Source organism: Clupea harengus, chromosome 26 (assembly GCF_900700415.2).
Source record: "Clupea harengus chromosome 26, Ch_v2.0.2, whole genome shotgun sequence".
Lineage (NCBI taxonomy): Eukaryota > Metazoa > Chordata > Actinopteri > Clupeiformes > Clupeidae > Clupea > Clupea harengus.
This window is the reverse complement of record NC_045177.1, coordinates 11,987,924-12,013,959: the sequence shown is the minus strand read 5'-3', so window position 1 is coordinate 12,013,959 and position 26,036 is coordinate 11,987,924. Positions and strand designations below refer to the sequence as shown.

Genomic DNA, 26,036 nt, shown 5'->3' with positions numbered 1-26,036 from the left:
GTCTACAACTGCATAATAGTCAAGCTTGCAGTACGTAAACTGTGGATGCAATTAGTCTCTAAGATACAGATCTCCTATGCCTACAGCTGAATTCCAATGAATTCAATGTAAATAATACTTTTAAGGCAATACTTAATTAACAGTATTATCATTAAAATATAAGAGAATATCAAGTCTAGATTTTGAAGATTCAAATGATCTGATAACACAATACAACTACTATGCCTACCTGGCCTTAGTTAAATCAACCACATATCCTCCATATGAATTGCTGTGCAATCTGATAACCAACATACAGTATTTAGCTAGACGGATAGTTTGAGAGTTGAAAGTAGTGCTAATAACAATTGCATAAATAGACAAGGATATGTAAACCAATCACATATTCATTTATTTTTTCTTGATTAATGTCATGCGTGGCCTGTCCTATAGTCCATTCTGCAATGTGTTTACTAGCTAGTTATCGATAGCTAGTATAACTTAGCTATGCTACCTCATAGTTAGCCAACGTTAGCTAGCTAAAAGTTTTGGAACTCATTTGCCAAGCCAAACGGGAGGTTTCAATCGAAAATGACTCGCTAGTTATCCAAGCTGACACAACCTATACACTCGACTGCCCCTTTGAAGTTAACTTAACGTTGGCTAATATATTCGAATAACTAGTTAACATTAGCTAATTATCATTGACAGTTACTAGCTAATTTACCTTGGCATAAATGGCAGGGTTGTCTTGTGCGCTTTCAGGTGCCTCTTGTTGTGTTCTTCCCATCTATTTTGAAGCCACACGGTTTCTCTCCGGTTATTGCGGTGCATTGTGTTTATTTTCTGTCAAGTTATAATTTAAGACTGTCCAGATATCTATTCTTATTTGTCTTCCAGTACCGAGTGCTTGAACTTCAGCCATCATAACGTTAAGCCATAGGGCGTCACTTGCATGTCTGGCCATCTCAGGGAGTGGAGGAGGGATAGATACAGGACCGGGCAACATTCAACCAATTATGTGCATACAAGTTTAGAAAAAAAAAACAATTGTGACTTAGTCAACCACCAACATTTTCGTCTCGTCTCGTCTCGTCTCGTCTCGTCAACGAAAGTTAAAATAGATTTAGTCATAGTTTTTATTTATAAAGATCCGTTTTCGTCACGTCTTAGTCTCGTCTTAGTCACGGGAAAAAGGTCGTTAACGAATATTTTTCGTCATAGTTTTCGTCAACGAAATTAACACTGCTGTCTACATTAATTATAAATGGCATACGTTCTGTTTAGTGACTGTTCACAACTAGCAGGTGCACACACAGTAACCATTTTGGGGATAGTGGTGGTGTTCACCCTTCTGTACAGTTCCTCCCCAGGAATATACTAAACATTTTGTTTATTTTTGTTTTAAATTGGCCAGATGCACTCAGGCAATTTTTGCAGAGGCCGCTGTAGAAAGGACGCCTGATTCGCCTCCCTCTGAACTTTGTAAGTAGCCTACACAACTAGTACTACTGTTGCTGTTTTTGTTATTGTTATTATTATTAGCAATTATTACTTTAATAATCACATCACATTAATACTACTAATTGTAATCAGTAGCCTAGTATTATTTAGCCTTGTGGCAGTAATTGTAATATATCTACTACAAGTTACATGGTCAGATAAAATGTATTTGTACAATGCAACTATGTGGTAGGATGATAGAAATGACCAAATGCAACTGTGTAACGAACAGCATGGATGAACTCTGTGTTTAAATACAGCTGCAGGAGAAGGGACATCCAGTAGTACTCAAGGGGCCAGTAACACACAGGCCAGGAACACACAGCCTGCATCAGGTGAGTCTATTTAATAGTATTTATTCAAGCCACATCCATACTTTAAAGTACAATAGAAACATGTTAGCATGTATTAAATACAATAGCTTGTTTTCTTAAAGAAGTTCAACCACATTCATGATCATTTCACTTATTATATTAAACACTGCTTGTCTGGCTATACAATATGCTTGAATACAGGTGAAGGTGAAGGGACATCCAGGACCACATCAAGCACTCTGGGCACCAGTGAAACTACACTGCCGCCTGCAGACACCTCACCCTCCACAATTCCTGCTATCCAGGGAGAACCTATAGATCCTGCTGACTGGCCAGCTGTGATCCGGTAAGGACAGAGTTAGTTTGCAGAGGACCATACCAGACCAGTCCAGACTTTACATTTCCAAAAAGAGATGATGGGAGAAGCTGCCACCACAACCACTTCTACAGGAAATTAGTAAATGGGGAGAAAATCAAGAGAAGCTGGCTTGTATATTCAAGGAAAAACAATACTCTGTATTGCTTCTGCTGCAAGCTCTTTTCACAGAAAAATGACCACCTCATTAGGAGTGGCCTAAATGACTGGAAGAATTGTAGTGAGGTATTTGAGATATTTTGTAGAGGTACGTACAGTATCCATAAAAGCACTTTTATTTGTAGAGGGTATAGTTAGGGTATAGAGGGTCATAATTTGCTTAAATGTCCTTACAGGTGCTTAAGAGTGTTTTGCACAGTTTATGGAGTTAACTTAATCCTAACTTTGAGTGTGTAATAAATTATTTAAACTAATAAAAAAGAAAATGTTCTGAAACTATTCTGGTGTTTGTTGTCCATGCAACATGTATTGTTAAACTGCAATGTAGAATAGTATAATTATAAGTGGGTGAAAAAACTGCTATGCAAAGTTAAGTGATGTTAAGTATTGTGTGTGTGGGGGGGGGGGCGCAAAACTCAATCTCGCCTAGGGCAACCAAAGGGCTAGAGCCGGCCCTGCAAACGACATATCACTTCTTAATATGACATACACAGGTTATACTGGATATGGACAGGGGTGAGGGAGAGATAACCCCCAAATATGCCATCTTTAACCATATGTATGCCCCAACAGCAGAGCAAGGTTTAGTGAATGTCCTTTGAAAATGTTAGGATACCCTAGTTTAGATATACTGGAAGCTAGGGTGGTAGGCTATACTGGTAACGGCTGCCAAGGACCAGGGGGACAAGCCACGGGATTTGCACATACTGAATATATATATATATATATATATATATTGCACATTCTCAAAGGTCAGGTTATGAGTATTTAATTTGACTCATATTTTGGGATACGGAAGTTGTTTTCCCAGACACACTAATTGAAGTTCATTTCTAAAGGGGTATACAAATGAATAACAAGATCCAATTGTAATCAATTATTCGACGGATGTCAATTAACCCATATAATCCACAAATCTGATAGACTTTGTTTGGATTTTTAATATATTCCTGATAAATAAATGTTTTCTATTACATTTAGATTACAGGGCCCCAATTTGTTCATTTTTATTTTGGAATTTAAACAAAATGTAGCTGTATGTCCATAAGAAGATTCATGGGGTTCTTCCCGTTTGCGGGGTTCACTGTCTGGGTGGCGCTACTGTCTTTGGGCGCACCTCGTCTATGAACTCACCATCGACAGCAGAGGAACCGAAAACGTGGTCTGAGCTTCCTCCAGGACATGTAACAGACAACTCTACAAGCCAATCAGAGGCCTGCCTTTTTGTCTTGTCAAAGTGAAGAGAGGGCAGGACTTCACGTTGAATCAGGGAGGTTTCTAGAAGCCAACCCACCCTTCCCTTAGCCCGCATCACCAGACACGCCGTTGTTTCTCGTGTTTGACTGCATCATGTCTGCTGTGAAAGCACTGAATCCGAAGGCCGAAGTGGCCAGGGCACAAGCGGCTCTTGCCGTCAACATCAGTGCTGCTCGGGGACTACAAGATGTGCTCAAAAGCAATTTGGGACCAAAGGGAACCATGAAAATGTGAGTTTGGCAGCATCATGCCCAACGTCATGTCTCAACCGGAACCATTGTGTGAAACGCATGCTAAATTGTCTTAACGTTAATCTTAAACTTGCAAAGAAACGATTTCTTCTTCTAAATAGAAATAAGCTCGACAGATAAATTATTGACATAATAAACAGATCCTTTACTAGTCTTTTAGGGACCTGTTAGTTTGTGATCTCAATTGCTAACTTTAGTCATAACGTTAATGTTGCCGGCTAGTTAGCCTGCTAGCTAGCTACCGCTTTAAGCTACAAGCTACTGTTAAGGTGTGGGAGATGATGAGCTAAACTAACGGCACCTCCAAGGGGCGCCAGTGATACGGTTTAGTTCATCTAAAATGTTCTCAATTAGATGTTGTGACTGACTTTTTTTTAATTACGTGTTGACTTTGACCCTCTGTAGTATTTGTAGTATTTGTAGTAATGTACAAATCATTTCTGAGTGATGTTCGGTGCACCTTGTCTTAAATGTTAATGTATGCCATGTTTTTTTAGGCTTGTATCTGGTGCAGGAGACATTAAGCTTACCAAGGATGGCAATGTTCTACTGCATGAGATGGTAAACATTTTATTTGAATGCTCTTTGTTTAAGTAGTATTTTGAGGATTGTTCTTGGGTTTTGTTCTTTATTCACGTCAGTGAATGAATCATCTTTCAGAAATATATTTTGAGGGGACATTTTGTGGAATATGACCAATTACTTTTCTTTTATCAGCAAATTCAACATCCCACAGCATCCCTGATTGCAAAGGTCGCTACAGCTCAAGACGACATCACAGGTGACGGAACCACCTCCAATGTACTGATCATTGGTGAACTCCTTAAACAGGCAGACCTCTATGTCTCCGAGGTTAGTACAGCCCTTAAATAAGTCTCATTAAATCACAACAAACAGTATTTCAGCCTTTTGTAAGAACACTTTTGTGCTCGTTTTGGTTTTCTAAACAGGGGGTTCATCCTAGAATCATTGCAGAAGGCTTTGAAGCTGCTAAAGAGAAAGCTCTTGAGGTTCTTGAGAAGCTGAAGGTGACGAAAGAGATGGACAGAGAGACTCTGATCAATGTCGCCAGAACATCCCTTCGGACAAAGGTTCATGCTGAACTTGCGGATCTCCTTACTGAGGTAACATGGAGGTTATAACTACTTCTGTCTGACTTCTGTACATATGTAACCCCGTTATTGAGCCCTGATCGAACACTAGCTCAGAATTAGCAACTTAAAAAGATTATCAGCACACGCAAGGGCAAATATAGGAATGAATTTGAAATCCTAATTTCAAGTAGTATCATGCTCAGTGTTTAGTGCCTCTTCGGGTTGTAACGTGTTTTTCGTGTTTTGTAAACAGGCTGTGGTGGATGCTGTGCTGGCGATCCGTAAACCCAATGAGCCAATCGACCTGTACATGGTCGAGATCATGGAGATGAAGCACAAGACCGAATGCGACACAGTGTGAGTAAACCTTTTTAGCTTGCTCTCTCAGAAATAGTTGCTTTACTATTTAAAAAAAATAATAATAATTTACGGAGATTTGAGTTTAATGTTTTCATTTTGGTGATCTGCCATGAACTTCTGTGTTTGTCTCTCTTGTGTTCAGACTGATTAGAGGACTGGTGCTAGATCACGGAGCCAGGCACCCAGACATGAAGAAAAGAGTGGAGGATGCCTACATCCTGACCTGTAACACTTCCTTGGAATATGAGAAGACGTAGGTGGATTTCTTATATTTCTGCTCTAGTTAGTATGACTGTGGTGTGATGGTCTGTGAAATCATATTTAGATTACATTCATGTGCATGTTTTTGTATACATACATACACACACACACGCATATTTTTTTACATTAAGGTTTTTCCATGTTGATGAAACCACAAAAATCTTTGAACAGTTTTACTCTTGAATTAAACTGACCTTAAATAGACTTAACGGTACGAACACATGCCGGTGACGCGAAACACTTCCATCGCTTTGAGTGGGCGTGGCGTGGCGTAGCCTGTGGAAATAGCATAACAGACTGGACTAGCAAGCTAGTAAGCAGGCTAGCCAGCTAGTAGGCTATCTAGTCACTTGTCTTTATATCAAAACTGTCATTCTGTTAAAAGTAAGCCCAGGATTATATATCTAACATACCAGGAACAACAGCAACCCCTTACAAGGCCATCCAAGCCTTTCTTTTTAGCAAATTAAACAACCGAACAACGCCATAGTCCTGCAATTTTCAAACGGTCAGAGACAACACCAAACAGTCTGATTGGCCGCTGCTGGCGAAATTCGCTCCTCATTTGCATAGGATTAAAGTTTCCCAACTTTTTTCACCCGCTTCGCCCAAGTTGCTCGTTTACGTGACAGTGGTTTGCCTCCCAACAGAAATGAATGGGATTAAGAGTTTCGCTTCTGTCACGTTGCTGGCATGTGTTCGTACCGTAACTATTAACAGCTGCATATTTTAGTTAGGTATAGATGGTGGAAATTGACAGGTCAAAGAATGAGTGATTTATACACTACATTTTAAAGGGGCTCAAGAGGTTTGTAGAATGTTAAATCTGGCTATAGTTAGGAACTGAATCTGAAGCAATTGGAGCAGCCTATTGAGTTGGTTGAATATGACTTGCAGTTCCTCTCCCTTCCTTTTTCTACCTCTCCTTATCCTTCCTCTAATGCTATCTCCTCTAACTAGTACTTAACTCACACTTACAGTAGTTGCATTCCTGCACTTTTTCTTTTTTTGATTCTTATGTAAAATTGTATTTATTGTTACGCTAGGGCTCTTGATTGTTATCTCCTTTGTACGTCGCTTTGGATAAAAGCGTCTGCCAAATGACTAAATGTAAATGCTAATGTGATCTTGTGTCTCCACAGAGAGGTGAACTCAGGGTTCTTCTATAAGAGCGCAGACGAGAGAGACAAACTGGTCAAAGCTGAGAGGAAGTTTATTGAGGACCGTGTGAAAAAGATCATCGACTTCAAGAACAAAGTGTGCACAGATGCTTCCAAAGGCTTTGTGGTCATCAATCAAAAGGTGCTTAAAGACCATCGTCCAGTCAGCTGGCATCAGTTGAAATCATCATATTATGCAATTACCAGTTAAGCCCATTGTGCTCAACACTTAGTGTGGACTAATGCTGATGGTTAAGTGCAGTGCAACCCTATGGGTGCTTATGTACATTTCTTTGGCCTCCTTAGTCGGATGGATAAGATGTGCCTTTAACTCTTCTCTGGCTTGCAGGGGATTGATCCATATTCTCTGGATGCTATGGCAAAGGAGGGAATCGTGGCTCTGCGTAGGGCCAAGAGGAGGAACATGGAAAGGTAATTATCCCAATGTTGTTGCAAGTGTCCAAGTCGGTACTTAAAGTGAACTTCAAGATAAACCTCTCTCGCTCTTGCGTGATGGTTCAGCTGGACTGAAAAGTTGGTAGATATAGAAGTCTGATAAACGAAGGATTGAATGCATTTGTAGTATTCTTGTACACGCATTCAATACATATTAATGCTGGAATTTCTTTCTCCCTAGGCTCACCCTAGCCTGCGGTGGCGCTGCCATGAACTCTGTGGAGGACCTCGCACCTGACTGTCTGGGTCACGCTGGTCTGGTCTTTGAACACACACTGGTCAGTTGGGCTGAATGTGCCACTCTTCATAGAGACTTAGAGTCTGAATGAATTCCATGTTCTGTGATGTCTATATCCTCTGAGGTTATTTCATATAAATATGGTTGTTATGCTGTTACCTTGTCACCCAATACTTGTACATCTGATGTGATTTTTTTTTTTTTCTTTCCTTTTTGTTATCCGTGACAGGGGGAGGAGAAATACACCTTCATTGAGAACTGTAGCAACCCCCGCTCCGTGACTCTTCTGATCAAAGGCCCCAACAAGCACACCCTCACTCAGATCAAAGATGCCGTGCGCGATGGCCTACGGGCAGTCAAGAACGCCATTGAAGACGGTACGTGCTCAAAACGCTTTAGGTGGCATGCAGACATCCGCGGTGAAGTGTCCAGGCCGCTGATCCTCCTGTTTCTCCTCTCTCTGTGTCTTGCAGGCAGTGTGGTGCCCGGTGCCGGCGCGTTCGAGGTGGTGGTGGCAGAGACGCTGGTGGAGCACAAGAGGGGCGTGAAGGGACGGGCTCAGCTGGGGGTGCAGGCCTTCGCCGACGCTCTGTTGGTCATTCCAAAGGTAGGTCTGGGGAACTTGATCTTCGAGGCCGTGGAGATGTTGATTATAGATCAGAAGAACTTCATGTCCCATGATTCTCTCACCATGACATAACAAGACCCTTAGTTTGAGATGCATTGAATAACTTCTTTTTTTTTTTTTTTTAAGATCACATTAGCAATTTGTCTGCCTTGGTCCCAGACAGCCTGTCCACATGTATTGTTCACTAAAATGACTACAACTTTGGTGTAATACTAGTTAAGATCTACCTGTCGATCATAGGGTCGTGTAGACACTTGCATGTACAATGCATGTAACCCCATGCTGTATTTGGGGTGTTGGGAGGAAACCTTTTAGCGTGCCTTAGTCAGATGTTAAACACTCTGCAGGTCAGCTGCTTTAAAAGTAAGCTTCTCTTTGGCAGTAATCACACAGCATGGTGTACATGACCCAATTCTAGTCCATGGTAAATTAATTCTGTTATGATGATTAAACTCTTTTTTTCTTGCCGGGGTGTTCTAGTATATACTTGTTCTGGTGATTTTAAGAATTTCTGTTTGAGTTTTCCTGTAACTAAATGGAAGTCATTGTTTGTGGAGTCAAACTGTACTCTGTCTGGTTCTCAGGTACTGGCTCAGAACTCCGGATACGACCCTCAGGAGACTCTGGTCAAGTTACAGACTGAACACAAAGAGTCTGGGGCAATTGTCGGGGTAAACTTGAACACAGGTATGACTATGCTCCTTTAAATTGTATGTGTTCCATCTGCAGTGAAATGAAGTGTGCTTCATGAACTCCTTGTTTGAACTGTGTGCTTCTCCATGACTTAAGGTGAGCCTATGGTTCCTGCTGAGGAAGGGGTTTGGGATAACTACAGTGTCAAGAAACAGCTCCTTCACTCATGGTAAGAAAAAAATCATGTTTTGTTTTCAAATGTATCCTCCTACAGTAATCTAGTTGGCTAGATTTAACATTAGCTTGCAATCAGAATGGAGGTCTTAAGTAAATTATTCAATTCAGTGCTGTGACGTTTTTAATCAGATTCCATTCATGAATTTTGAATGGAAAAGACGCTTGTCCTTTAGCTGAAATAATATGATTTATTCTCAGAGGTAATTCTTTTCTCTCTCCAACAGTACGGTCATTGCCAGCAACATTCTGTTGGTGGACGAGATCATGAGGGCTGGCATGTCCTCTCTGAAGGGTTGAGGACGGTCTGCAAGATGATGGCTGATTTCACCGTGAGATGGAGGGTCGATGCGCAGTGACACCATCCCGGAAGCATCGCCGGAGACCTCAGGCCCTTAGGCACATCACCAAGGCTTCTGTTGTTCTGTCTTCTTCCTCGTAGAAGATATTTTGCCCCACTCGAGTCCTCACCCCCTTATTAGTATGCTCCCCCAGTCAGATTGTTGATGGTATACATCGCTGTTCTTTCTTTGTACTCATTAAAAGGTTTTGGCTGATTTGTGTGCATCTGTGTCTCTTTTGCTCTAAAATCTACTTTATATTTGTAATCTATAAGCAACATTCTACATGCTATAAGGTCTATTCTCTCAGGCCTAAGAAGGGGTTGCAGCAGTGACGGGCACATGTATCTGTCACAAACTTTGTCAGAGTGTAATGACATGGTTATTTTTTTTACGATTTTTAAAAAACGTATCGAAGACCACTGAAATAACCAAATGTAGCAACCGATATTAATGTTTTAAAAATCTGGATCAGCATTTCACTGGTACAGTATTTAAGAGGCAATCCATTCCCAGGATTACATTTACAATAGCTATGGGTGTGCCATGGGATTATCAAACAAATTCCTCAGCAATTCCAGATTATATGAAATATTTCACAAATACACGTGGACGTTTTCTTACCAAAGGTTTTGAAATTTTGATAGCTTTTCATTTTAGTATCCATTTTGCACCGCAGTGCCCTGTTGAGCCTTTGTGAATGCAGCCTACAGACTCCAACCCATTTGGTGGCGGTAATTTACCAGTAGGAGTCTCAAGCTGCGCTTGAGTAGATGTAGAAGAAGTGCTGCAAGTACATTTTGAGGAAGCTAAGTTTAAGTTAATGACTGACTTCGGATTCGTTAAGTCAATGCAATGAAATTAGGAAATATTTGTCTCTTTTTATCGCTGTTTGGGGTGTCCTGTTCACAAGGTAGGGTAACAAGCTAGCGCTGGCTAACGGTTTTCACGATGTGGCAAGCAGCTTGTGGTTCCTTCTTTTTGTCCTGAAGATTTCTTCTAATGTTAGAGGGTCAGACAAAGCAAGAGATTGGCTATCATGTAAAGACGATACAATTAGAAGGGAACACAGTAACCGAAAGGCTTAAATTAAACTAAGTTGTCTAAATACATTTACACTGAGATGATCAGACTTTGAAACATGTTCACAGACGATGGCATGGTATACTTACCTGGTGGTAGCTTCAAAATGGGAACAAATGAAGCTGATGGGCGAGATGGCGAGTCACCCGTCAGGGCTGTGACAGTGAAACCTTTTAGATTGGATACATATCCAGTCACCAACTCAGATTTCAGGTAGACTATGTATAATTAGTCAATTTCGAAATTGTGTTTTAACACAATAAAAAGGTACTTATTTTGTTGTCTACAGGAAATTCATCAAGGAACAAAAGTACAAAACGGAGGCAGAGACCTTCGGATGGAGTTTTGTGTTTCAAGATTTTGTGTCGGAAGAGGTGAAGGGCAGAATCACACAGAAAATTGAGGTTTGTGGAGGAAAACCATGCAATACTATTCAAATTCATTAGCTGTAAAATGTGATTTAAAACCTCTGTAATCTTTCTGTCTTTTGTACCCAGTCAGCACCTTGGTGGATCCCTCTTGAGAAGGTGTTCTGGAGACAGGTAAGATAACTTCTTTTCTCTTATGTGTGTAGGTGATCTTTAGTTTTGTGCTGTCAATGGCAAACTTCCGCATCTTTTTTTTAATCTTAGGTTTATATCAAATAGATAAACATTCAAACCTAGTTTAGATCTTCAGGCTTCAGTATATCAACCCATTAGCCCTCTATTTACATGAAGTATTTGTCGTGAAGATAGAAGACAAGATACAGAAAACAACACTAGTATTAGTATACTCACTCTCATATTTCTCTGTTTTGTTGTGAAAAACGTTTTGATTTGAAGTCTGCAAACTCGATTGTTTGACGTAAACATTTCTCAGCCAACAGGGCCAGGCTCTGGCATTAAAGAGCGACTGGACCATCCAGTGGTGCAGGTCAGTTGGAATGATGCTCAGGCCTATTGCAAATGGAGGAAGACAAGACTGCCGACTGAGGAGGAGTGGGAATTTGCTGCTCGCGGGGGTCTAGATGGTGAGTTCAACTTCATTCGGCAGGGAAAGGGTTTGCTGACTACGGTATCACCTCTGGCAGAAATAGACACTTAAAGCGTATTCTCTTTTTGCAGGGAGGAGCTACCCATGGGGCAACAAATTCATGACCAATCGAACCAACCTATGGCAGGTGAGCATCCCAGTTAACACTGTTCTGTTTTAGGACTAGGTCTTACAATCCCTGGTTGATTTGCACTCCTGAGATGTGAAGTGGGTTGACGCAGACATGCAAGGTGTTTCCGGGTAAGAGTCATGGTGCTGTCTGTGGGACAAAAGGGTTAACCCTTCTGCGCCACAGATGCTATTTTGGGGCCCAGGTGGCGTCTCACAGACTTTAAGGGAAACCATGTTCTTGCCCAGCATTTTGGGTTCTTATAGTGGAAGGTTTTTGTGGCTGCTGAGAAATGGGTTCAGCTTGAAACCTAATCACCTAAAAGGCTATAAAACCAGGGAGTGGTTGTTGTGTAATGCAAATAGCTGCTATTACTTGCATTTATTACTTATTCTACCACATTCGGACGCTAAATTTTGTGAAAATTCATCCATGGGGGCACTGCAACGGACACAATTCAGTATACACATTTCAGGAACCATTTTGAAATTGAGTATGCCTACACTTATGTATACTATAGACTACATTTGTCAATATCGCACTTTTCTTGGAAAGGACAATATCTTATGATTTCAGTTATTTATTGCTCATTCTCTATCTTTATGCGACGGTCATATTACGCACCGCTATGTGGTCCATGTAGTTCAAGTTTATGTCTTGTGCAATATCCCCAAAAAATGATAGAATCCAGTCAAGAAGAAATTACTTAAATGTTTTATCTGTGATTTATTGAAACATTGTGTGTATGTTTTGCTCAGGGGGTATTTCCAGATGGAGATTCAAAAGAAGACGGTTACCATGGCATCTCACCTGTCAATGCATTTATCCCCCAGAATAGCTACGGTAATTGCTGATATGAATAATAATTAAAAAGATTTGTGATCTGATCTACCGGTTAGGACCAAACCTTTCTTGATTGTGTGTCTCTCATCAAGGCCTGTATGACATGTTGGGGAATGCATGGGAGTGGACGGCCACACGCTTCCCTGGAGCTCAGCTGATGTACGTCTTACGCGGGGCCTCGTGGATTGACACGTCTGATGGCTCAGCTAATCACAAGGCTCGAGTGACAACCAGGTAATTGATCACTTTCTGTCTTCTGAAGGAAGGGTATTCTAAAACACACTGATTTCCCCTTGAAAAATGGTGTTGTAGTCATTGTATGTCATAAAAATGGGAGTTTTAGGTTTGCTAGGAAAACTGAGTGAAACTGGAATACATACAGTCAGGTTTGCACACATGACCGTAATAATCCAAATAGATACATTTGCTGACAACAAATGTTTTTTCGGGACCAGAAACATTTATAAAATGGATATTTTCTTGAGCAAACCATGGGTTAGAGCGCCCTCTAGGGGTAAAGTTTCTGTGAGCGCTTTGGCCCTGTTCACATGTAGCATTAACACACGTCTGGGGTGATCCCATCACAGGTGGACAGCTCTAAGTACATGTGTCAAAGCACCCAAGATGCATTGGAACTGCTTTGCTTCCTCCTGCCGGTTAAAAACAACAGATTTGGTCTTTGTCCACTTGTGATCGGATCACCCCAGACACATGTTAATGCCAGGTGTAAACAGGGCCTTTGACATGAGACAGATTTTCCAGATATATTTCTGACAGCATGTACAAGAACTGGACACATATGCTTTGGAAAACCTGAGTAGTTGTGTTTATGTTTATTAATTTGCAGTCACTTTTATCTGAATGGAAATCAGGAATGTATTTTTCAGTTTCTTATGATTGCATTTTCAGAATGGGGAACACTCCAGATTCTGCCTCTGATAACTTGAGTTTCCGATGTGCTGCTGATAAAAAGAAAAAGAAGTCACAGACTGAACTCTAAACCTAATGGAGACTAATGGACAGAGCCAATTTTCTCCTGTGGAGATTTGCATTGTGAAGCCAACCTTCTCTCCCGCATTTCTAAAATGTTAATATCTTTGTCATTTTTTTTTATGAATTTTCAAAAGTTCTGTGTTTTTCTGTGTATGTAAATGCAATAACCATGGATTAACCATAGATTAATAAATGAATTATGTATGCAATATGAATTTATTGGTAGTGTTTTTATTAATTTTTGATATGTTCATATTTTTATGATTATGTAGTAAGTCAATGCACAAAAAGAATTGTGGGCATTCAAAGAAAGGTATAAAAAGTATACAGAAGAGAAATCTTTCCAAATTCTCAAATCCTCTCAAATGGGACCACCATCCCTGATCAGCGGAGATGTGGAGCACTCTGCCAAGTTAAAGCGATTCTTCTTCCCGTTGTGAGCAGTTGCAGATCGGTCAGAACAAGTTCTTCTTTCGTAACTCTCAACAGCTACTTCTTGGGCAAACTGACGTTCGCTCTGAGCATCATCTTGGGTGCTGGCAACTATGACATGTCTATGAACAAACAGGAAAATCGGTCAAATTAGCGGGTATCTTTAACAAACATACTAATAATCCATAAAGCTACCAACGGTGGAATCGAATATAAACGAAATGACAGTGTCAAATACGATAAACCCGTATAATGACCTGCTTGAAATCCTTACGTATTACTGAGTACGTCAAACCAGTGGCTCTCCCGTAGTAGACAGTTGGGCTACAACGGCAGGAAATGTCGAGATAGAATCTCGCGTGCGGAAACTCACTCGAACGCCGTAGGGCTGAAACACACCAAACGCCTTGGCCTTGCATTGGTGAGTCAAACCTTTTTTTTTTGGAGCTGATGGATGTATCAATGCAATCTCTGCAAGGACATCGTCATTTTACAAAGTTTTGTTCATTTAGCAGCATGTTTTGTTGCTTTTATTTGTTTAAGTTGTGTCTTTCGCTTCATATTGTATGCCACACGTGTGCCACAAGCTTAATAAATTATGCAAGTTATTCGAGCTATGTGTCTGTCTAATCTTTTTACTTTGTTGCAATCATTTTACTTTAATGCTGTATTATGTGAAATGTATTTGAAATAGGATTTCTGCTCCCTGCTGGCACTCAAAATGCAGCCCATAGCATATCTTACTGGTCTATATAGGCCTACTGTTTATAATAATCAGCTACCTCTATTTTTGTGACGGTGACATGACGTCATACAAAATTGCCCCACAAGAAATTTCAGGCTAAAATCACCACTGATTGATTCCATTAATGATTTGGCATAGTCTGTCTGTCTGTGCCTCCTGTTTTCAGTCTCACAAGACCTTCAAGTTTGAAAATGTTGACAATATATCCAGCTGTGAAGAAGGAGAAGTTCCGTTTTTTTGCTTATCTGTCAAATATGACTTACTTTTTTGCAAATAATGTTTGACCTTTTTCCCTGAGCCCGACTCGCATCTTTTCCATTTTTGCAGGTGCTTTGAACTGACCAGTCTGAAGGCAGTTGATAGTAGATGCATAAAGTAAATGACCCGTCTCACACAGGTACTCCCACTAACCACTGGTGAGATCACTGGTGAGATCATCGCATTAACAATCAACATGTTCTGGTAAGTTTAACAATCAAAAACATTTTTATGTATTTATTTTAGTGGTAAATATTTGTTTACAGTTTTGCTTGATGTGTTTTTGTCTATGGATCATCAGTTTATCAACAATTTTATGAAAACCTAACTTCATGGACTTTTGCTGAAACCTTAACTGTCCGTATACGTCTGGGGGCACAAAACAAGGAGGTATGTAACTGAAATAGTATGTATACAATAACTTAGTTATAAAATACTAAAAAAGAGAAAGAAGGAGCTTTTTACCTCTGTCACAGCACAGACAAGTTTATGTCAGGACAACATGCAAAGTAACAGGAAGGGTACAAAGGGTTCATTCAAATCCAAGTTCTTCTCTGCCACTTTGCCATTTGTATTACTTCTGGTCTAACTCCAGTGAGCTTGCGGGACCAATTTTTAACATTGACTGCGGAGTGGCTCCTTGGATTTTTTTATTCATTTGTGAGCTTATGGACTTAATATGTTGCTACCTCGATAGCCAGTGACTACTCGGATCCAGCTGAGGGACCAGGTGGACGGAAAGATTCAACAAGGGGACGTTAACAGATGTCAAATTGTAATGCTTCGTGAGTAGAAATTGGTCGAACTATTTATTTATTTATTTTTGGGAGAAAATGGCACCTAATCCACAGTAAGCTGGTAAGTCTCAGTAATACAAATTCATTTTCATACCAATATAGCTATTGTTGAATATCAATAAAATATACGTCACCACATACACGTGACAACGTACACGTCATCAGTAAGCGTCTCTGTGTAAGCATCTCTGTGCACGTGTCTATACGTTACGACATTGTTCAACATTATTCCACGTTGAAAAATGGGAAATGCATTTTGTTTACCGTGGGTAAGTCAGATTCAAATTAAGTTTGAGCTACACTATATGTTACACTATAAGAAATTACATTGTAAAAATTAAGAAACAAATGTTTTAGGTGTTAGCCTGGGTAGCCTGTGTTAGCAACTGGGCAGCATTTTGCGATACGTTAATTAACTTACTTCGAGATGAGTTAGTTTATAATGTGGCTTTATCTCTACATCAGCCCATGCTATGATAGAATCTTTCTGCCCAGATGAATGCAATAGAGGTGTGACCGCTTTGCGTTGGCTTAATGTTAATAACGTCGATCAAGTTAAGGCTGACCAATATCAAAGACCAATGTAGCCCGTAGGGTTAAACTAAGTTTAATCATCAATTCACCGAGGAGTTTAGAGATCAATGTCCAGAACAAACTGGCACATATATAAGAGATGTTTTCCTTTAAACATGCTTTAGCCTGTGTTGGCCTGTGTTAGCCTGGCTAGCAACTGGGCAGCATGGCATCAGCCATTTTGAGATTAGGTTTAAGTTTAATTAACTTACTTCGAGATGAGTTTGTTTATAATGTTGCTTTATCTCTACATCTCCAGTTATCTTCAGCCCATGCTATGATAGAATCTTTCTGCCCAGATGAATGCAAAAGAGGTGTGACCGCTTTGCGTTGGCTTAATGTTAATAACGTCGATCAAGTTAAGGCTGACCAATATCAAAGACCAATGTAGCCCGTAGGGTTAAACTAAGTTTAATCATCAATTCACCGAGGAGTTTAGAGATCAATGTCCAGAACAAACTGGCACATATATAAGAGATGTTTTCCTTTAAACATGCTTTAGCCTGTGTTAGCCTGTGTTAGCCTGGCTAGCAACTGGGCAGCATGGCATCAGCCATTTTGAGATTAGGTTTAAGTTTAATTAACTTACTTCGAGATGAGTTCGTTTATAATGTGGCTTTATCTCTACATCAGCCCATGCTATGATAGAATCTTTCTGCCCAGATGAATGCAAAAGAGGTGTGACCGCTTTGCGTTGGCTTAATGTTAATAACGTCGATCAAGTTAAGGCTGACCAATATCAAAGACCAATGTAGCCCGTAGGGTTAAACTAAGTTTAATCATCAATTCACCGAGGAGTTTAGAGATCAATGTCCAGAACAAACTGGCACATATAAGAGATGTTTTGATTTAAACATGCTTGCAAAGGGTGTAGTGTATATGCTGTGAATTACTGAAGGGCCATGAATTTGTGTATTGACAATGTCACTCGATTGTTTTGCAGGGAACATGCAGGAAGGTGCCACATCCCTCAGTAAGTAAACCCTCAAACCCCCAAATTAAGCTAATGTGGTGCCTGATTGTGATGTAATTCACCAAATGGTACAATGTAGGTGTAAGGAGCCAGTTTGACACAAGTGAAAATAAATGTTACAATAATAACCAATAATACCTAATAATGCTGAACTTAAAAATGTTTCTCTCAGCTCTCAATTGAGTGTGTCGATGATAGAGAGCCCGCCTTGTATGTCTACGAAGGCACAACCTTCTACCCTAGACGAGGTAAGTGTCTACATCAGAAGACTTTATTGGGATAGTGTCATATTTAAAACTGAATAATAACTCTTAATAACTAAATAATAACTCTTCATTTCTGGTAATAGAAATTTAGAGCATCTCATTTGTGTTGTTTATTTCAGTATGTGGTTGTTTGTGTTTACTGTATGGCTGTGTCAAATCTTGTTCTGTCTGCTCCCCAGAGAAAGGATCAAAACGGGATGACGGAGAACTTCAGCTCGTGGAGCAGAGATATAAGGCAGTAATTAAAGAGCTGAAGGTAGGTTTACCAGAACTTGACTGAAATAACCTTATTTTTCAGCTACGTATATCAATCTCTTGAAATGAAGTCAAGTTGTATAATGATGTGTCTTTAATGTTAATGAAAATAAATTTGTCACTTTGGTTTGGCCATTTTTTTTTTCATTTTTGGTTGTTTGTTTAACTTGAATTTGTTACATAGAAAGTCATCCTAGTATAGCAACCTCATGTCGTGACCAAACTAAAACCAAATCCATTTTGTCCATCTTCTGATACAAGTCATTTCTCAATCGCAATAGAAAGGTTAGTCTCTCCATCTCATGGATCTCCTTAATATTATCTAACCAATTATCCACAGTAGGTAAGTCGGTTTGTAACCATTTACGTGTGATTGCTTCCGTGAATATTTTCAACAGGTATCTATCATTTCTAGTAGTTCTTCTGGCATATCGTCCAAATCAAGTGATAGACATGATCTTGGAATTTGTAAATCTAAAATTTGTTGTATAGTTTCCCAAACATTCTCCCAGAATGTATCAATCTTCAGGCAGGCCCAAAAAATGTGGTAGTGATTTGCATCCACTTCCCCACAACCCCTCCAACATGTATGTGTCAGTGATGTTTGATGTGATTTTAATTTAGGTGTGATAAAAAAATGGACAAGGTTTTTCTAACAAAATTCACGCCAATAAGATGAGCAGATAGTCGAAGACATATTTTCACTTATCTTCTCCCATTGTTGGGGGGATATTCTTTCCAGTAGTTCAGCACAGTATTTGCTTCTTTTTTACCCATTTCTTTTAAGAAGTATTGGCGTAGCTGTAAATACCTGAAAAAAATCTTGTTTTTCCAAATTGTACTTTTCTCTTATTGTCTGAAAACTGTGTAATCTATTGTCTTGTATCAATCTGCAAAAAGCTGTGATTCCTCTATTCATCCCAAATTTAAACCTGGAGTCCATACTGTTTGGAACAAAATCTGTGTCATATGCGACCCATCTGAGTTTTTTAATCTGGGTGGATAGATTTTGTTGTTTGATAGCATCAAACCATATGGATAGGGTAAAGGAGACTAAAGGATTCAAGTCCTCCTGATGAGTTGTTGCTAATTTTCAGTCACCAATCATTGCTTGTATTGGGATATCTCCACACTTCCTCTCCATCTCCTTCCATCCTGCATCATATCCACTGTCACACCAAAGAATGTGCTTCTTCCACTCTTCTTTCCTTTCTTCTTTCCTTCTTCCACTCTTCTTTCTTTCTTTCACCCTTCTTTCCTTTCTTCATTAAAACAGACTTTGGTATTTATACAGTATATCATCACTTGTTTCAGGATCATTGGAATCTATTACAGTTTTTCAAAATTACTTTGCACCAACAACCTTAAGTTAGCCTATGTGAACTTAAATATTTTGTGTAATTCAGAGCTGAAACCACAACATATGGACACATATCTTTATATCATATTAGCCTAGTATTTTAGTTTTAACTGGTATTGTGAGAAAATGAGTTTGATTATTTCAGTTAGGCCTATATTGCAAATATCATAGGAATCTAGGAAATCCTCTTGTTTTTCATCTTCTTATTGTTGATGTTGTTATTATTATCATTATTATTATCAGTTGTAGTAATAGTTATAGTAGTAGTAGTAGTATTGGGCCTATTTGGCAAATCAGCCTAAACTTAGTGTTTATATAATGGCCATTACTTGATAGTGATTTTGACTGTAAACCTTAAAAGCATGTAAAGCAGTGGTAAAACATGATCTATGCAAAGATGGATTATGGGTCTCAGTGTCCTCTTCTCCACACGCAGGCTGATGGACTTCATGGACTGGGTGGCAGAGCTGAGGGGAACACAGTTCGTCCCCTTGCCCCTTTACCCTCATAATCAGAAACCCTCCCACAGGTGGTCAGTGTGAGTGTGGGCTTGGGATGTTTGACATTTATATGCACAATTTAGCATTAGCATACAATTTTAGCAGAAAGAGAACACATGCTGTCTTAGTCTTAGTAGCCTACATGAGTATATAAACATCTTTCACATCTGAGCAAGTTGACTTGTGGGTATTAACACTGTGGCTTCTCTGTCTCGTCTTTAGTGAGAGACAACTGGAGGAATTTGCTCACCAAAGGTCGGCTTCAGCAGGTAGGTTCAACTGGAGGATGCCTTACTGGTCTCAGTGTTTGCCTGAATGTATTTGTCTCAGAGACGGCATTCCTTTAGCCATTGTAAACTGAACTAGTTGAACTGGTATTATTCTTGCATTATAGTATGTTAGTTAATATTCCACTATATTCTGTAACCCAGCTAAGGACTCTCAGATAAATGTTTTTTTTCTGTCTTTTCTTCCCCCCCCCCCCCCCCCCCCCACAGATTCCTGAGGAACAAGGTGACTGCCCCAGAGCTGGACGCCGGAATGGCCTCAGGCAATCAGGCCAGCTTCTACCTCTGAAGAGCCCATCTGTTCCCCTGACTTCCCTCAGTCCTCTCACATATGGATGTCTCCACAGAATACAATTCTTTGTCATTCATATTAAATCATCTTAACCCCCATCCTGCCTCCGTGCACTTTTTGGAACATTCTGAAGAGCCTTATAATAAAACATAATAATGAGCCCATGCACACCAAGCAAGGGGAACTGTATGTACAATCAAAACTTTATTTATGGAATACAGTGTAGAAAGCCTTTTTTTCCCCAGTCAAAGCAAATGTATTGTTTACACGTACACAGAGAGAAAGTCACAGAGAGAAAGAAATAAGAAGAGAGAAACACCTGCTTTCTCAAACCGATGCCTGCCACATCAACCCACTGCACAGGAGGCCTCTTTCAGGTGCACAGCAAATCAACCACACACATACACACACAAATACTCAGGCCTTGATTATACTCGCTTGCAGCCGCGCACCTGGACCGTTGTAGACACCACAGGTGCGTAGTTGTTACTTCTATTCTTTCTAGTCCACTTTGAGTCTGCAGTCGCACAGTTGCTGCTCTTGTAGCGTAGCAGCAGTGCGGACAAGTGGTCACTAAAAGGGTACACAGATGTCCACACAGAGTACACAGCGTACACCCTCCAATTACGAAATGTACGTCAATTGGACCTTAGCGGACCCTCGTCCGCCCATCATTTTTGGTTGTTTGTTAAACTTGAATTTGTTACATAGAAAGTTATCCTAGTATAGCAACTTCATGTCATGACCAAACTTTGTATTATTCAGAACAAAAAGCTGCAAGACCATATCCACGACTGTGACTTCTCGGCACCACACAGAGCAGGAAAATGAAGATACCGTTTCTTATTGGACACAGGCAGCAAAGCTGCGTAGGCACTAAATTGTGTGTCTACCTTTTCTTCTTCATCTTTATCTTCTTCGTCTACCGGCCATGATGAAGGCTAGGATATTTATTTCATATTAGTAGGCAGTGGCGTTTCTACATTAGGGGCACGTGGGGCACTGCCCCACCAGATCCAAATGGCGCTGGGGTGCAGAAAGCTCAATACATCTGTGATATGTGGCAAAATATATCTTATTGTAATTAATATGCAAAGTAGCGATTCAATTGTGAATGTGTGTGTGTGAATAAACTAGGCTCACAGGCATTATAGTGCTGTTCTGGAGTAATTTGATTTGTGTGTGTTTCTGTGTTTGTGCTCGCTCTGTGAAATGCTGCTCTCCGCTGTCCCTCCACCTCTGGGGGCAGCGCTGCAAACATAAGACTGTTGCTATGGAAACAACATTTATATTGGGTTTAGGGGGAGTTGTAATTGACCTATGGCTAAGCCCCGCCCCTCGAACGCAGACGAGCCAATGGCAGTTTAGTAACAACTGCACTCGGACATCATGAGCTTACAACTCCATAGAGTAGCATTAGAAACCGTGATTCTTCACTTGTTTTATGGGGTTTGTTGTAATGTAAGTTGAACAAAAATGGTCAAACGATGTGCATGGGGTAGATACAACACTTATACGAGGTATCATGAGAGGATAGGCAATGGGGTATATTTTAGCCCATTTCCCAAACTAAAACAATGCAGGGCCAAATGTCTCCGGTGGATTAAGTTGTGTGGCAGACCACACAGTCAACTCTACGTTCATTAGCTATCTGCCATACTCTTGTTAGGTTGGAATTTTCCTCTGCTAAAGCAATCAACTAAGCCTACATGATCATAGGCATACTCATTATTCACATTATTGTCATTGACAGTACCGGCTTACTTTCACCACTGATGTTATACTAGGCTTAGCCAAGTTATCTGTGGCAAAAACGGTTAAAACTAGCTAACGTTAACGTTAGCTATTCACTAGCTGCGCTAGCGTAGCTATGTCAGTTATCAGACAATTTGTTAAAAATCAGCCGTTCTATTAAACAATCGATATGCACAAGTATACATAAGTTTAATAATGAATTAACATGACAACGTGAACATTTGCCGATAACACACGCATGTTACCGGTTACGATAGCTAGCTAGACAGTTAGGATACTGTCCTGTCAAGGGCAGGTTAATGCTAGTTATAATAAACGTAGGTCTACATCTCAGTGCCTCTCCAGATTAGTTAAATTAACTGAAGGTACATTAATGTAATCTTTCCCTGCGTTGCATGATCAATGCTGGTATTGGATGTATTTATCTGCAATCGTGATGACCGTGAGATGCGGCTTCTCCCTCTTGCATAGTGATCTGTACATTTTCGCCTCAAATTTAAGCTTGTTATCCACCATATCTAGTTTTAAATTTTATACATATCCATTGCATAATGGAGTCCATTTTGAAGGGTTCTAGACGAAATCAGGTTCTTTTGTCTCCAAAAGTTGTCTAGAGCCTCTTGGGATATCGTTTTGACACTGATAGCTGCCATTGTAAACTCTAGTCAGCTCCGATAACTTGTCCGAGTTAGCAACAGTAACTAAGGGGGGCGGGGCTTAGCCATAGGTCAATTGTGCCCCTTGAATTCTGCCTAGCAACCCGTGACCAAGAAAAAATAAATCAGACAGATCTTCGCCAGTAACGTTGCTGCTCGTTAGCTATCCCTAGTTTTCTACTGTTTTGGAACAAGCCTCCGTGTTTCAAGTTGCAGCCTGAAATAATTTCTGTTTATAAGCCAACATTTTATGTAAGTTTTGTTCATTTAACAGCATGATTTGTTTCTGTTATTTGTTTCTGTTCTGCCTTTCGCTTCATGTTGTATGCGTGTGCCACACGCTTGATAAAGCATGCAAGTTAATCTTTTAACTTATTTCTAACTGCGTTCGAGAATGAGGCCCAATGTTTCTCTAAGAAAGATAGGGAGGGATTTGGATATTTTACCCTCCATGGGTAACATAATTAAAAGATTCAAGGAATCTGGAGGAATTTCAGTGCGTAAAGGGCAAGGGTGCAAGCTGACTTGATCTCCGATCCCTCAGATGGCACTGCATCAAGAACCGTCATTCATCTATAAGTGATACAACCACATGGGCTCTGGATTACTTTGGCAAACCTTTGTCAAGCACTACAATACGTAGTTACATCCACAAATGCCAGTTCAAACTTTACTGTGCCAAAAGGAAGCCTTATGTTAACCGTGTCCAGAAGCGCCGTTGACTTCTCTGGGCTCGGAGGCATCTGGGATGGACTATCACACAGTGGAAATGTGTTTTGTGGTCAGACGAATCACCTCCACCTGCACCCTCAGGTCTTCAAACAGCTCGCTCCTCCGTGTCCCCAAAACCCAAAACCCTCCGCACCATGGGAGACCGGGCCTTTTGCTCGGCAGCGCCACGCTTATGGAACAGCCTCCCTGACCACCTAAGGGCAACGCAGACGCTGGACTCCTTTAAAGCTGGACTAAAAACATTTTTATTCAGGAAGGCTTTTCTGGCCTTGTGTTAAATCTTATGTTAAACTGTTAAAAAGTTTTCTATTATGCTTATGTTAATTATTTTTTATTGTATTGTATTATTATAGTTAGTTTCTAATATGTTGACACTGAGATTCTTTTGAATGAAGAGTGCATTACAAATAAAATAAATTATTATTATTATTATTATTTCAGGTATTTTTTGGAAGAATCGGATGCCGTGTGCTCCGGACCAAAGAAGAAAAGGACCATCCAGACTGTTACCAGCACACTATTGTATGGACATTCTAGGGGGTGTAAATTAACGTGTGACTGAATCGAGGTGTATGTGTAGGTGACGTTATGATTTAAGGTTTAGCTTCCCACATTGAAAACGGTTCTATAACGAGTCCGTTTGTTGTCTGTTTTGTTTTGAGTTCCCTGGAATCACCTGCCCTGTGTTCTTGAGATGCTTTTTGTGTTTGACTGGATCTTCTGAGCTTTTGATTAATTCTTCATTTTGAAAATAAAAATACCAAGTTGTTGATGTCTCTGAACTTGAGTCCTTCATTACTCAGTGGACTAAGCGCTGGGTTAACAATCCAGCAGCCTGAGTTTGATCCTTGACTCTGGTGTGACACAAGCATGTAGTCCTAAAAGCACCCAGTGAGACTGACTCACAATGCAGGTCACTTTGATGCTGTAAGCAATGGCAATAGAATGGCAGTAAGGTTTAGGAGGGTGAGTCTTAAGGGGCCTTTATACTCGGTTTTAACGTAGAAACGTACGCACGTAAGATACATAAGCGCTGTTTTAAGCCCCTTGCGCAGTTACATAACACGTAAGTGCGTCCGCCAAAATTTGTAACTATCCAACAAGATCCTCCCAGGGATCCTCCCTCACGCACCCCGCAAGACTGTGATTGGTCTGCTAACCGCATCCTTTCAGGAGTCTCACATTTCCGGTTTTCATAGCATAGTATCGCCATTTTTAAAGGCCAAGGCAAGACTACAATATTTTTGAATCATGAATAACCTGCAGACCGTCTCACAAGCCTCTTCTTGTTGATTATGAACATATGAACATACACAACAGAAGAGGTCCGAAGATATGAGCCTCTTTAAACACTTATAAGGACCTCAAATGACCGCGAATTCATGGATAGAATACTATCCCATTCTACGCCCACTACACTTTCATGCTCCGGTAAAAGTTTTTTCCCTTTGTCCCGCTGCAACAAATACGCTTACTTCACTCACAATTTTTGCACTATGATTCCAGGCAGTGTTGTGCAAGCTCACACCTCTCATGAACTAGTTCAAACCAAATGCTTTGGCAATACTGACAAACGTTATGGTCATGCCAATAAAGCTTATTTTGAATTTGAATTTGAGAGAGTGAGCGAGCAAGAGAGAGAGAACGATAGATCAGATTTAGCGACCTGAGCAAAGTTATGTTACTGTAACATTGAACTCTGTGCAACCAGTGTGGAGAATAAATCCTCGGGCCAAATCAAGTTGCCAATTATTTGCTCATCAACTGCAGACAGAAGGGAAAGGGAGATTAAACGAAGTTAAGAATATAGATCACTTCGGCTCTGGAGCAGTAAACAAAATTCTCCCCTGTAATCTCAAACTACGATTAGCAGGAAAGGTTAACAACAGGCTAATTAATCAAATACAATACTTAATAGACTAACAATCCAATATTTATTTGTTTGAGTGTTGTTGTTTAGTGCAATGGGGGTGTATGATCGTTATTGTCTATAAAGTAAGGCATTTTCAACAGAAAAATCTCCCGTTCATCGTGTCTATTCGCGCCATGGGGTAGGCAAAAAAACGTTACTCCACCTACTGTTTTGCCGTTGAATCGCTTTGCAACACGCACAACCCTTGGGGAACCTAAAGGAACTATAAATCAAAACATCTGCGCTTATGTATCTTACGTGCGTACGTTTCCGCGTAAAAAAGACCCTTTACAGTGGCCAGTCCCCAGTGCCTTAAGAGATGTGTAAACGCCAACAAGCTTCAGCCTCTGACACAAACACTGTCATATGTGTGAAGCAATTGATTCTAGCGACCTATGGATGTTAGTGCCCCTGTAGCATGCACCTCCCATGATGTAGACTAGAGATTACCATTATTTTAGTAATTTAATTATAAAATATGAAATACTAAATTTAACGAGACTGATTTAATTAAACTAATGTAACAACCCTGGTTTCACCTACACAACTAATACCAGAAGAGATACATGATGCCTTTTCTAAGTCTCATCAAATGTCTTTGTGGTAAAAACTTTCAGGAAACTCAGGTGTGAGACTGCAGCTTTATTGACGGGACCGGGGAAAATTACAAGCAACACAAGGATCAAGTAACAAATCCAAAGCACGCTGTGGCACATGCCTGCCTAAAAGAAGTCCCCATAGTCCTGATAATATATTCCTTGTCTTACTCTTTAGAGGGAATTGGTGTCAACACCAAAAGGTACTTTATGTTACATTTAACTCAAGAAGAGAAAAAGAAGAGCATTTCAAACTTACACAAAGGAATAGGAACATTTCTCAACTAAGCACGTTAATGGTTGTAACACAGAATGATCCCATATCTTCCTCATAAAAGCA

At 40.2% G+C, this 26,036-nt stretch overlaps 2 protein-coding genes across 2 annotated transcripts; both read left to right on the top strand.

Annotated features, from left to right (window-relative positions):
• Positions 1-3,594: 3,594 nt before the first annotated feature.
• cct6a (chaperonin containing TCP1, subunit 6A (zeta 1)) lies at positions 3,595-9,460 on the top strand. The gene is made up of 14 exons (XM_012836004.3): positions 3,595-3,818; positions 4,337-4,400; positions 4,557-4,691; positions 4,790-4,963; positions 5,187-5,290; positions 5,436-5,546; positions 6,697-6,856; positions 7,064-7,146; positions 7,352-7,448; positions 7,638-7,785; positions 7,882-8,015; positions 8,621-8,723; positions 8,826-8,898; positions 9,131-9,460. Exons 1-14 carry the CDS (start codon positions 3,682-3,684, stop codon positions 9,201-9,203), a joined length of 1,596 nt encoding a protein of 531 aa, XP_012691458.1. The 5' UTR covers positions 3,595-3,681; the 3' UTR covers positions 9,204-9,460.
• A 562-nt stretch (positions 9,461-10,022) lies between these two features.
• On the top strand, positions 10,023-13,522 carry sumf2 (sulfatase modifying factor 2). The gene is made up of 9 exons (XM_031563613.1): positions 10,023-10,157; positions 10,396-10,540; positions 10,617-10,731; positions 10,825-10,869; positions 11,189-11,339; positions 11,434-11,489; positions 12,230-12,314; positions 12,407-12,548; positions 13,224-13,522. The coding sequence occupies exons 1-9, from the start codon at positions 10,100-10,102 to the stop codon at positions 13,312-13,314; spliced, it is 888 nt and encodes a 295-aa protein (XP_031419473.1). The 5' UTR covers positions 10,023-10,099; the 3' UTR covers positions 13,315-13,522.
• Positions 13,523-26,036: the final 12,514 nt, after the last annotated feature.